This window comes from Hypomesus transpacificus, chromosome 2 (genome assembly GCF_021917145.1).
Source record: "Hypomesus transpacificus isolate Combined female chromosome 2, fHypTra1, whole genome shotgun sequence".
Taxonomy (NCBI): Eukaryota; Metazoa; Chordata; class Actinopteri; order Osmeriformes; family Osmeridae; genus Hypomesus; species Hypomesus transpacificus.
This window is the reverse complement of record NC_061061.1, coordinates 4147649-4161575: the sequence shown is the minus strand read 5'-3', so window position 1 is coordinate 4161575 and position 13927 is coordinate 4147649. Positions and strand designations below refer to the sequence as shown.

At 45.2% G+C, this 13927-nt stretch overlaps 1 protein-coding gene across 1 annotated transcript in view; it reads left to right on the top strand.

Annotated features, from left to right (window-relative positions):
* Nucleotides 1-4010: 4010 nt before the first annotated feature.
* The window catches only part of creb5b (cAMP responsive element binding protein 5b), a 45122-nt gene continuing 35205 nt past the window's right edge, over nucleotides 4011-13927 (top strand). Inside the window, exons 1-4 of the mRNA XM_047035455.1 lie at nucleotides 4011-4098; nucleotides 8100-8177; nucleotides 8808-8901; nucleotides 10552-10673. Of these exons, the coding sequence (XP_046891411.1) occupies nucleotides 8124-8177; nucleotides 8808-8901; nucleotides 10552-10673 (270 nt within the window). The 5' untranslated portion in view covers nucleotides 4011-4098; nucleotides 8100-8123. The remainder of the gene's footprint in view (nucleotides 4099-8099; nucleotides 8178-8807; nucleotides 8902-10551; nucleotides 10674-13927) is intronic.

Here is a 13927-nt window from a genome sequence, read left to right as displayed (position 1 = left end):
TGAGACTTGAAAAATGAACAGAAGCCTGGATGTTTACGTGATATTTATCGCCAGGTTTATCTTGATTCTCGATTAGTTCATTGGAAAATAATTGCGCATTTTCCCCATAAAGTAGGCCTATACAAGTTATTTTTGTTGGTGACTTTGTTTAACTCGCTCAATTGTATCAATGAGTGAATGATATGTGGAAATTCGTCTTTCATTTACCTCCGACCATTCAGTATTGCCTATAGCCACAGTGTGGCACTGTGTGCCCAAAAAACGTGAGAAGTGCAACCACCGTTCAGTGAGACACATCTTCACCTGTCAGTCCCAATATTTCTTTATTAGTTATTATTGTAGATAACTACTATCATGAATAAATCAGTTTATAACTATGCCAACTGACATAGTCTAACTGATTTGAAGGATTAAATATCTTAAAATGTATCTAAACACAAGTGTACCCTTTTCTAATTCATATAACAGTGAAAGTGTAATTCTGCCTTCATAACGTTGTCAAAATTTGATATTATATTTTCTGTTCTTCCCCAAATATATCAATTTCCACCAATCCACGTTATATTGAGAAGGGGAGAGGGGAAAAGGCCAATTATACATGACTGTTGGCACTAGTATAGGTGTTCTTTGGTTCTATGCCTGCTGGTGAGTGAGATGTCTGACTCCTCCATGGGCCCAGCCCAGTGTCAGATCAGGCAACCCAGCGCTGGTAAACTTGATTTTTCCAGGGGTAGGCCTACTGGGGAGCGGTGTGGTGTATAACTGAGAAAGCATGACATCACACTGAACCCCTGTTTGAGAGAGTCCAGGGCTTTCATTTGAAAAGCCGCCGCTGGCTATCCGTAGCTATTTATTGATGGCTGTTTCTTGATGAGTAAAGCTGCTACTAATCACCACTCTTCAATTCATAATAGCCCATAAAACCAGATGAGGTAATAGATGTATGTGTGATTTTCAGAACCTCAGATTTAGTGGCCCTCTCGGGCAACCTGTGCACAGTGCAGAGAATTACATTTCAAAGACTTCCATGTCATTTACTGAATCATAGTCCCTCAGTTGACATCGCCCAACTAATATATCTACCGTACTCAAGCAAACCAACATGCCTGGCCTGGACAGAGCCTTCTGATAAAAAGAACCTCACTTCCAACCTGCCATTCCCAAACCCTCTACCCCCCCCCCCCCCCCTCCCCCCCACCTCTCTTGGGATTGAAGTATTTATTTTAATTCCAAATCCTTACCCTGTTTATTTATCAATTGTAATATGGCATGTTAGCAAAGCAGAGGAGCCATTCAGAGTTTATATATCAAGTTTAAATATTGACTGTGCAGTGCAGGGAGTAATTTCAATGTGTCCTCGCGTGAAATTGGATCTCTTGAAACTGCAAGCAAAAACAAACCATTGCAACGTGCTAATGACATCATGATGTGAGTACCTGGATACCATTACCCGTTCATTACCCATAAGGCTTCCCCGAAGACTTTCAATGTTGACATCATATTGTAGTTCTTAAACAGTACCCCAGCGTCCCTCCCCCCCACCCCCATCTCACTCACACATACAAGCACATCTGATGTATGGTGATATCTTGAATATCTTGATATCTCTACATACTTAATTAATCCCATCCTAGGAATTCCTTTATAGCACAGAACACTCCATGAGAACAGATAAACCAAACAATGGGTTACGATTCCAATTGGCCTGCCTTTAAGGCCCTCATTGACATTAGGAGTCACGATGAAGGACATGGGGTAGGTATGTGGTATTGCATAAAGCCTGATTTCTCAACATTTCCACCCCTGCAGGCACAGCCATCCCTGCTGAAGGTACGGCAAGTGCTAAACACAGAGACAGTAACATTCCATACAAGATCTAACAGAGAGGAACCTGGCCTCATTGGCCGTGCATAATAAACATCTCTCCAAGGTGATCCTTTTGTACAAAAGCACTGCGGAAAAGTAGAGCACAAGAATAAAACATCTGCTACAGTCAAGATAGATCTCTTTAAGTGGGGGCCACTGACCCCCAAACTATACCGTCTCTTTACCATTAATAGTCCAGTTCTCCAGGAACATAATATTTGGATTGGTTGAGAAATATATTGGCAATAAAGGGACAAAAGGATGTCATAAACGTTGATTAAAGCCCAGGTTAAGAGATAGAGGCGGAGAGCTTCTGAGTTATGGCAGCTTTCCAGGCTGTGTTACCGTTCCAGTGACAGAGCTCTTAGTGCGACTGGCTGGGCAGGCGGTAAACATCTCTCACAGTGTGAGGAGACAGTCATTAATCCCTGAGCCGGAGCTAAGCTTCACGTCTGGTGCCTGTGGACCCAGAAATCACACCTAGACGCCACGAACGGGTCACACTGAGCCCCAGCAGACCACCAGGATTGCTCCTCTCAGTACAACTCCAGGAGCCACTGATGTGCAATAAAACAGACATCAATAATATCGGGTATGGAGGAAGGACTCGTTTACGTTTGCATCATGTTCCTTTACAATTCTTGTCTATTGAGTTGACAACGAGGGTTGTGTTCTGGTGACTCTGTTGCTGACAGTCAACATGTCAGTGTTCTACATGAACTGTCAAGCTGTCAGACGCTTTTGAGACAGGTTTTCTTTGTCCTCTATGTACGGTGGTTTTTAAAGAGTTTGCCACCAGTTTACAAAGGCATGGGTTCTCTAGACCTGGAATGCCCAGCTTTTTCCTGGAGAGCACACATCCTGTAAGCTTCAACCCAAGTTGTAACGAACTGGATTCAGAATTAATTCGATTTTTTCCGGCAGACATTGTCACTTAGTCATCACTGCATGACACCAGACTGGAGATGACGTATTGCTCTGTAAATGTAACAATATCATTAGAGAATGCTGTGGCCCACATCAAAGTCATAAGCAGGGGACAATGAGTGACGTATGGTAATCATCCAAGTGACAAGCACATCATAACTGCATATGCCTATCCTATCTACTGATGTACAGTACTTTGTCAATCATTTTAATGCTTGCATAAAAGTCTCTTAGACGTAAACATCTTGAGGTGCTGGAGGAAGGATGTGTTGCAGTGCAGAGAGTTGTTTGGTTGATGGAGTGCCGTGATGTTCTGTCTGTCCTTTGATTTCACTTGCATCAAATTACCTCTACCTGGCAATTACGGCAGGACAAATATCTCACTTCTTTGTCCCTGTAACAGCATCTCTTAAATCCAACACTTAGACGTCCATATAATGCCACCAATTATTTATTTACTCAAGGCTGTTTGATTATTCATTATTAAGAAGGCATGTACTCTCGTATAGACAAGGGCAGCTCTGGGATCTTTCTAGAGCAGGCCTGTCCAATCCTGTTTCCAAAGTATACTGTCTTGGTGGTTTTTGCTCCAACTTTAACCTAGAGCACTGGATTCTCACATACAGTAAATTGGTTCTTAGATGGAACTTAGTTACAACTGGAGGATCCAGGAACATGGTTGGGCATACCTGTTTTGAAGATCCATGCTTTTATGACCTCGAGGTTTTATTAGGGTTAGGGATTTAGTTATTTATGATATTAATACATTTATTATTAGGGTTATTTACAATATAATATATTTTACATTCTTCAGAAAACTCAAAGTGACAAAGTAAATCAATAAATATGACATATTTAACAAAGTTAGCGACTGACATTATTATAGCTTTAAAAAGTACATAGTATATACGAGCCCTTAAAAACAGCATAGCCATATTGTCAATATTTCCAAACAGATCACTACTTTGTACTTAAGCTACATTTAAATTAGAATGTTACCTGCTCTACCTCGGTGAAAATCTTGCATTTTGCTAAATGCATCTTACAGACACAAGTTCGATAATGTAAGATTTGCGCCGCACCGCACCCACTATGAGTCCAGCACTCCGTAGGCCCTACTGTTGCTAACTCCTCCTCGCTTGCCCCGCCTACAGCCGGACCGCAATGATTTAGAAGTTCAGGAATCCCACGTGACGTCACCTTATGGGTGAGGTAATGCTTCTCTAAATAGAATGTATTGTAATCTTTTCTCAGTCCAACGTGGTTCCTTCAGAGAGACTGCTGCACATTTTATACACTTGTTTGGTAAGTTAAAGTTGTTCCACTATCACAGTTTATCTTGAAATTGCGGGTATGTACTGTCAGTCTAGGAAACCGTTAGTTGTTAGCTGATGTTGATGTGACAACTACAGTGGCAAGTTATTTTGCATTTAAATAGATTTATTCAGCCTACACATTTTAAGCTTTGTGCATATTTCGGTTTGAAGATACTTTTTATTATTTCCCTTCGATATTTGCTTCTTATGCATTGGTTTCCATCTCATCATCATGAAAAACAGCTTAGTATTTGGACGCGCGCGTAGTCCACGCTGTTGACTGTTGTTGAAGTTCACAGCGGAGAGGCAAGTGTAGCTCGGTGCTCGTGGTCTGTCAAGCAGGCTGCTCCCGCTAAGTAACAGTAACACACTCGGTTGTGGAATGAACCGTATTCGAATGACAGTTCACCGTTCTGTGTACAAATAAGAAAGTAAATCATTTAACAGTCGTAGTTAAACTGTTAGTTGGCGACTTCACAATAAAAATGTTCTAGACGGCTATAATTATATATTTTTTACTGTGAACAAAAAACTTAAGATATTTTTGCACAATTCTCCTCCTGTCCCATCTGTGACTGTAGACGCCGTCTAGACTTCTGCGTCTTTTCGGTGAGCTGCGGGATTCTTTTACTGTCATCTCAAGAACGATATAATGGGTCACGTTACTGTATCATTTTTTTTTTTTTTTAAGAAATACAATTAGTTGCTTCATACTGCTAAAGTATTCCTTTTTCGTTTTTAAAAGAGAGAAAAAAATTACGTCATTCTGCAGGCCAGTCGGTATTTGATTAACCGACGAGATATTGAAGGTTTCAGTGGTTTGTGCTGACGAGGCACACTTGTGCCCGCGGACTGAAAAAGATGCTTTAATATTCTTTGTGTTCACATGACGGTAACTACTTGCTTTCAAACAAGAAACTATTCGCTTATACCGCAGAATGGATCATAATTTGACAAAGCCTCGATTAGGTTTAGGATGATAACTATTAAATGTATAATAGTTGGAGTCATTGGTTGCCATGACTGTTTTAGGAGATTGAATGAAGAATCCATAGGCTACTGAACATTAAAGAAACAACAGTACAAGCAAACTTTCAAAAGCTGTAGTAGAGCTAATGATTATTTTACCACTTACAGTTAAACACAATTTTCCTTAGATTTCTTATGTTTCTATCTTTCATCATGAAATGTAACTTTAAATGCTTCCTAAAATATTGCTTGTCTGTAAAATGGCTTATAGTGATAATTTCAGATAAATTAAAGATAAATTGTTTGTCTCTGCTCTTTCTTATAGTATTAATGTGGTTATGCAGGAATACATTTATTATGTAGTCATGACTATAAAAGCAAAAGTTCTTAAACAAATTAATTTAATCAGACTAATTGAATTTTTTATGTGCTTATTAAATTACACAGATGACCTTGACCATCCCAATGAAAAAGATTGATTGAACTGTATTGTTGGAGTTGTTATAACTATTACAACTTGAATGTTCTGCTCAATATTAAACAACTCGTACCTTAAATAGTAGTGGTACAAAAACCAGACTAAAACTTATTTTCACAGTTATCGATCTGATTTGACCCGAAGCTAATTGCTTGTGGTGATACGGTACATTATCTGTACAGTGCACTCAGATTTGCATGGGCCATATCGACTTCGCAACCTGGTAAGCTCAGCTGTAGGTATGAAGAGAACTGTCAGTCTTAGTGAAGCTGGAGCGGTTGTATATCTCTGTGGCCGATGTGAGTTGACACACTAAGGCTGACGTGACGACTGACACTGATTGAGGGTTGCTTGACTTGCCTCTGCCGGGCCTTTTTGTCCTGTGTGTGTAGGCCTGCATGAGCTGGGGTTCACGCAATGCATTGTGGGAAAGCTCAGCATATCTTGCCTCGGGGCTCGCTGTGGTCCCACCTTGAACCTGCGCTGTCGAAGGGACTCGAGTTGCAACGCAAGTTTGTGCTTGCCGTAACCCTGGCCGCCCCCGTCTCCAAACCCCTGTAACCTCACCATGCTGTTTGAATTGTAATATGCGGTCTACCTGGAGAGTTCCTTCCCTGGTTCCTCTTGAAACCGATCTCCGGACCCTAATCCTTCCCCTCTCTCACATCGGGACCTAGTTAATGTAAAGTGTAACCAAATTTCCTCTGCTAAACTAAAACATCTATGCCAAATGAGAGCCAAGTGGCCCATTGAAGGAAAGGGCGTTGAGCACTGTCGGGTTAGGGGGCTTGAGCGTTTGGAACGTTCACCCTGGCTTATATGGAGCTCATGTTTTAGTGTTTTATATGTCTTATGGTTTGAATTTCCTTCTGGACGTGCTGATTTTATGTATGTCTCGGTGAAAGGAAACAACGTAAAAATAAGCAATATATTATGTTCCTGTAATAATGAGGATGTATCTATGTGATTACAACAGGGGAGTGCCCCAAGAAGTTGATTTGTTTTGATTGTTTTTAAAAGGCCTGGGGAACCAAGCATTTTTGAACTAGGTGCGATTGCTTGGATCTGGGATCGTATCAGAAGGAATGAGTGGGAGTGAGGATATGACCTCAATATGGACAGAACTATCCAGTGACGGCTCCCGAAGAGTTGTCAGTCACCGTGAAAAACAAAGTGACCCTTTTGTTGACGCTGAAAAATCATGCTGTGGATGCCACTCATCCTTGTGTTTGGGATCATTAGCGGCAAAATGCCGTATTATCGTTACTTCTTGTCTGTTTTCCCTGCACAGAGATGGAGTGGTCTTAACATTGTTCCTCTCGGAGGCTTTGTTGTGCTGAAACAGACCAGGTGAAGGATGAGGGCCCTGGGGAGCCTAGGGATAGGGAGGGGGTTGGAGGTGGCAGCACTCATCACTCTCTGAAAGAGGGACCCTGTCCAGGCCCTTTCCAGCAGACTTTGCAGCAGAAGGATAGCCTGGAAGGAAAACAGGCCTGGTTAACTTAACGCAATATTTGAACGTCTCGACTGTGCCAGAGGAAATAGTCTGTACTTGTCCGAAAATCACGCATGCAAATCATGTATGAAAGTATTCATGCTTAAGACGTCATGTGTGGCCTGATCTTAAATGTTTTACTCATTCATATTGGATTGGAAAGTGACACTTTTGTGTATGTAGCCTGTTGCTTATACAGTTTATCGTCCCCTTTCCCTCAAAATTGCACACTCGGTCATAGACACTATAACGGAAAATCAATTCTTTTGGAGCCACAAAATCACTCAAAAAGAGTTTGTCTTTGTCACTGATGTGGCCTGGTCGAGGCTGGATGCTGCTGAGCCTGACCCAGAGGCCAAGGTGGAGGGACCGGTCAGAGGCATGGAGAGCACCTTAACCGTCTGTATCACCCACCAATACATGTCAACAACTGTTGGTCAGAGAGAGAGAGAGAGAGAGAGAGGGCGGCCCAGAGTGGAGAGCATAACAGTTAGCATTCTGTTTAACGTGCTGTAAGAAAAACACTGTCCTGTATTTTAAAGAGAGGATTTGCGTTCTTGCAGATGCCTATTGAGTGTAACCATTGAACAAGTAAATCCCTGTGGTAGTGACCACTCACTGGCTGCTGTGACCTCTGTGCTGAGAGACCAGGGCTCTCTCTCTCTTGTGTGCTACTCCAACATGGATAGCTGACACTGCTGCGCGGTGGTCAGTGATACGGCTTCTCGCTGAGACGCTGTGGCAGTCTGACACCCGAGGGTCAGTAATCACCAGTGTCATGGAGACCCGGCCGGGCCCTGCCTCCCAGCCCTAACAGCTCTGCCCTTGATGTCACTTCCTCCATCTGTAAACACCTGAGTGCAGACCACTGCAGGCAGGGAACACTATATGTTTATGACTGAAAGCAAACCGTTGAGCTATTTTCAGGCACGACGTAACCGCTTCATCTCGGTTGACACAATGAGAGGGATGAAGTCGTTTTCTGCATCTGCTGGGGGGGTGAAAAATATTAACTTCCCTCCTTTTTCTTCTGTTTTTGTGTTTGTAGTTTTATGAGGAGTCGGCAAGAGTGATGAACTCAGAGCAGGAAAGGCCGTACGTGTGCAGCGCTCCTGGCTGTTCTCAGGTGAGTGGGTGTCGACACAAGGCCTGGTGTGTGTGTGTGTGTGGTGCGTGTGCTTGTTTCTTTGTGCGTGTGTATGTATGCCTGCGTTTGTGTGTGTGTGCGTGCGTGTATTTGCAAGTAACATGAAGACGAGAACATTGAGCAGGCCCAGGGAGTAAGCTCCCTCACACATTAAGACGAAACAGAATCTCACAGACAGGAGTGAAACACTACCTTTAAATAAAGGTGCTTTTTTGCTGCAGGTGTAAATATATTACTCTAAAATAGTTATGGAATCAAAAGGAACCCTGTCACTCTTTTATTAGAAAACACTGCGTGTGAAAAACTGTAACATTTGCATTGTATTCATTTGTTTTAAGGCTTTAAAGCCAAGGTGGAGATTAATAATGGTTTACTACATAAACCATTGATACTGGTTTATGTATATTCAATATTGGCAGAATGCTCTAATGTGAAATGTTTTTATGATATATGAAATCCCCTACAGAAAAGAAAGTTGCAGAACATAAAGGGAAAGCAAATCCATGTGTTGAAGCAGGCTTTTAACAGTGTGTGTGTACGTGTGTGTGTGTGTATGTATGTTGGAGAGCTGATCTGTCATGTTCCATCCCATTCACCCCTCCACACCAGCGGTTCCCCACCGAAGACCATCTGATGATCCACCGACACAAGCATGAGATGACCCTGAAGTTCCCCTCCATAAAGAACGACAACATGCTATCGGGTGAGAAACGGCTTCATCGATTAGGCAAACATTACTCTGCACCGTCCTGACACCGTGTTCGGTGCCGGCTTGTAGCTTCTCTCTGAGGGCTCTGGGGCGGTCTCCCGCCTCTTCATGCATGGATGAAGTCCCACGTAAACTCATCCCACACTGCTGTCTGTCATCCACTGGGTTTACGGTGTGTCTGTACTGAGCTATTTACAGTCACGTAAATCAAGACTTGTCATGTTCACCCACCCCTCTTTCATTACCGTCGATGCCTTCTCCTCGTCTCTGCTGTCTGTGGATCTAGTGTCCATGCGTATTGGAAGGGTATACTTGAGCTTGGGTCTGCAGCTTGTCTTTAGCCGGCGTTAAATCTGCTAAGCTCATCGGAGACAAGGAGACAATGATGTATAACCGTCCAAATGAATGGGGCTTCTTTTTCAAGTGAAGATAAATGTTTTGTCAAAGACAGCATTTCTCCACCTCACCTCTTTGTGTTTCGCCGACTTCCTCCTGTCCTTCGACCCCGCATTAGTCTTTCCCTGACAGAGGAGAGGAAAAGAGGGGGAGGGAAGGAGGGAGGAAGAGGGAGGGTGGCTGGTTTCATTCCCATGGAGGGAGCAGGGAGTGGCTCAGGTGACATATTGATCTACAGTTCAAAGAAACATCAGATTTATAGATTGTGTACAGCACCTGTAAGCATCACCTCAAGGGCACCCCATAATTCCCAGCTCCTCGTGCCTAGACATGACCCTGCAGGAGCAGCTGCAGCAGTGTGCGGAGCTGCAACGTCGAAGCTGCAGTTGCTGAGATTGTGTCTTGTTTATTATTTACACTCAGCGGACAGGCCAGATCGGGTTTTCTAGGCCGCGTGTCCTTGTTCCTCCCTCTCTGAGGTACAGCTCGATCGTTTCTCTTACTGGGACATTGGCCCCTCAGGCTGGGAGAGTCAATGTCCATAATTAACCTTTCTGTCAGACTCCCCTTTGGGGTTTAACATAACTTCAACATGTCAACCAGACCGATTTGATAGCCGCCTGCCCTTTACCTTAAAAATCTATGACACTCAAGCAACTTAGCTTGTTTTGGTTCGCGGTTGGCCTGCTTCTAACATCCCCCTCGAGTTAGCGCGTCTGTGGTGAAAACAGACACCGCGCTCTGCTGATTTTATTAATGGAAGACTTCTACTTCAAACCCCTGGGGAAAGCTGAACTGCCTTTGGTCAAAACTGTATTTTGGGTCTTACAGGTCACAAAGAAAGTTTTAAAGTCAATCCCCAGTCTAGCCAGAATGGATAAACAGACGTCAAAGTATGCTTTTAGCCTTTGAAATGAACTTGATCCTCAATTCACCTCGGCCTATCGGAAACCTGATCCAGTTGGTGCCCCTCTGAAGGTGGTCTGGGGTACCTGGCTTGACAAACGAGCCCCCCTTTGCTGGTGGGATCTGGACTTTGTTAACTGGAATGGCTGCTGAGAGCCATGCCAATGTCTGCTATTCTTTTTGCTCCATATCACAGCAGTCTAAAAGCACAGGGAATTTTGTTGAAAAACACGGTATCATCTTCAACCTTAAACTCACGTTCAAACGATTTGTAGGGTGCAGTCCCAACTGTGTTGAATTCTAAGCCGTTGTTGGGTTCCAACCTGTCTCTCTCTGTTCCAGACCAGACGCCCACCCCAACACGCTTCCTGAAGAACTGTGAGGAGGTGGGGCTGTTCAGCGAGCTGGACTGCTCCATCGAGCAGGAGTTCCGCAAGGCCCAGGAGGAAGAAGACAACAAACAGGTAGAGTACAGTTCTGTACACTGGGTCAGATCACAGTAGAGTTCTGTACACTGGGTCAGATCACAGTAGAGTGCTGTACACTGGGTCAGATCACAGTACAGTTCTGTACACTGGGTCAGATCACAGTACAGTGCTGTACACTGGGTCAGATCACAGTAAAGTGCTGTACACTGGGTCAGATCACAGTAGAGTGCTGTACACTGGGTCAGATCACAGTAGAGTTCTGTACACTGGGTCAGATCACAGTACAGTTCTGTACACTGGGTCAGATCACAGTAAAGTGCTGTACAGTGAGCAGAGTTATGTAGAATAGAGTAGAGCAGTGTTCTGTAGAAGTGCTGTGTTCAGTAGAGTAGAGTAGAGTACAGAACAGCAGAGTAGATAGAGGCAGGCATGGGAAACCCCAGGTTAACCTATGGCTGTTTTGCAATTTTTGCTGCAGGCAAGTCAGACAGGTGCACTATGGGTAGTTCCTCTTAGTCATCACCAGCCCTGACACACACACACACTTAATTTGCCTTAAATCAAACCGCTACGCAGTAATACACGTTGCAACAGTATAGGTTCAGGCAGCACAGAGCCAGGCAGGTAGACATGCAGGCAGGCAGGCACAGCAGGGGCCAAAACTATTGGGAGCGACATACATTTTGGGTTTGCTAAGCTTACTGGGCCTTGGCATAAAATGGCTAGAATAATTTCAGTAAGTCATATCATCAACACAGGGGAAAGTGTGAACTAGATATAGCCAGGTGAAATCACTCTATCATTCTTATTGTATTTTAAGAGCAGATTGACTGCTATAAAAGAGGGGACTATTTGCATATATTAAACATTGTATTCCATTATTCTATAGAAACATGTGAAAACATTTTTTCTCAAATACTGAACCAGCAAACTTTGCAAAACACAACATTTGTCATTGCCAAAACTCATGGCCACGACTGTAGACAGGCAGGTAGACAGGCAGACAGGCTGGCAGGTAGACTGGCAGGCAGGTAGGTAGACAGGCAGACAGGCTGGCTGGCAGGTAGACTGGCAGGTAGATAGGCAGGCAGGCAGGTAGGTAGACATGCAGGTAGGTAGGTAGACAGGCAGACAGGCAGGCAGGCAGGCTGGCAGGTAGACTGGCAGGTAGGTAGACAGACAGGCAGACAGGCAGACAGGCTGGCTGGCAGGTAGTCTGGCAGGCAGGTAGGTAGACAGGCAGACAGACTGGCTGGCAGGTAGACTGGCAGGCAGGCAGGCAAGCAGGCAGGTAGACTGGCAGGCAGATAAGCAGACAGGCTGGCAGGTAGACTGGCAGGCAGGTAGGTAGACAGGCAGACAGGCAGACAGGCATACAGGCAGGCAGGCAGACAGGCTGGCAGGTAGACTGGCAGGTAGGTAGACAGGCAGACAGGCAGGCAGGCAGACAGGCTGGCTGGCTGGCAGGTAGACTGGCAGGTAGGTAGGTAGACAGGCAGTCAGGCAGGCAGGCAGGCAGGCAGACAGGCTGGCTGGCAGGTAGACTGGCAGGTAGGTAGACAGGCAGGCAGGCAGGCAGACAGGCTGGCTGGCAGGTAGACTGGCAGGCAGGTAGGTAGACAGGCAGACAGGCAGGCAGGCAGGCAGGTAGGTAGATAGGCAGACAGGCAGGCAGGCAGGTAGGCAGGTAGGTAGGTAGGTAGATAGGCAGACAGGCTGGCAGGTAGACTGGCAGGCAGGTAGGTAGACAGAAAGACATTCAGGTGGGGTGCCCTGGTGGCTCACAGGGTAGAGCACTTCAAGAGCACATAAAGCACGTAGGCTGACCGCATCGGCCTTACTGCAGAGACCTGGGTTTAAATGGCCCGCATTTCCTGTCTCTCTGTAACAATCACTGTCACAATAACTCAGAAAAGCCTTGAAAAATCCATGCATTCAGGGAGGTAGACTTGCAGATAGACAAGCAGGCAGCCAGACGTCTGGGAGTTCCAACAGGTGAGCAGAAAGCAGGGGATCATGTTCTCCACCTGTACTTCAAACAGAGAGACAGTCACCTGTCAGGGACCAGATAGAGGATCACCTTTCCTCCAGCGCCCACAGATTAGCTTGCCATAACCACTCCCTGCAGGTCAGACTGGGCCAGGCCAGACACCCCCACCCCCCTGTGGCCTGGCAGCTGCTCATTGTGACCTCAGAGTGGGGTGCTGTGATTGACAGGTGATCACTAACTGCATACCTGTAGGCTGCGGGTCGAGCGTAGCCTAGCCTAGCCGCGGCGCAGACTGCTTATCTCATGTCTGGAATGAGTGCTCTGCAGGCAACTTCTAGCCCAGCTGACGTCTGGGGAGTTTTTTTGGCGTGAGCAGGCTGTCTGAGCTGGGGTCAGCCGCGTCTCGTCTCCCCCAGCGCGGGTGGTTTATGGTCGGGGAGCAGCGCTAAGTCAGCAGGAGGCGAGTTGCAGCAGGAATGGGACAGCCCAGCGCAGGCGAGAGAGATCAGCAGAGAACAACCGGGGTGTGGAAGTTCAAATAGCAGTGCTGTCCTGTAAGCAAGACAGGAGATAGTCACACTATAACATTAGTGCTGGGACTTGCCGTAAAACACCTACAGTACCGAGGCTGCACAGCACATTTGAAGTGGTGTTGGCTGTCTATACATGGTGCCTAAAAGACCTGTGTTAAGTTGCAGAGGAAAAGGTGAGCAAAGGATAAACAGTACAGTTAGAGTTACGGCGCATATGAATGTTGTGTATTTTACTGTTAGTCTGTTAAGAAACACCTCTTCTGTTCTATAAGTAACTTATTATGCAAATCGTTTCTACTTGCCTGTGCGTGTGTGTCTGCCCAGCCAAATTAGTGAAGTGGGGGATATATATTTGTATAACAAGTTATTTTAAATTCAAGTCTCCACACTCATGCCTCAAGGACTATATAAACAAGCATAGCTGCTGGACAAATAATGGTATGAAAACCAGACCCTCATTAGCCCTGTATCACACACACACACACGCACACAGATGCCCGCAAACACACACACACAGATGCACACACGCACACAGATGCCCGCAAACACACACACACAGATGCACACACGCACACAGATGCACACACACGAACACACACAGATACACACACACATGCACACAAATGCACACTTCCCCATGTGAAAAGTCAGTCATGAAACCACAGTTTGCGCAGTTCCTGCTAGGTAACTGAACAGTGTGTACTGAGCAGGCAGCTCAACAGTCAAATGACTGTCGGAGTGCATTTTACAGCGCGCAGCTTTATTGA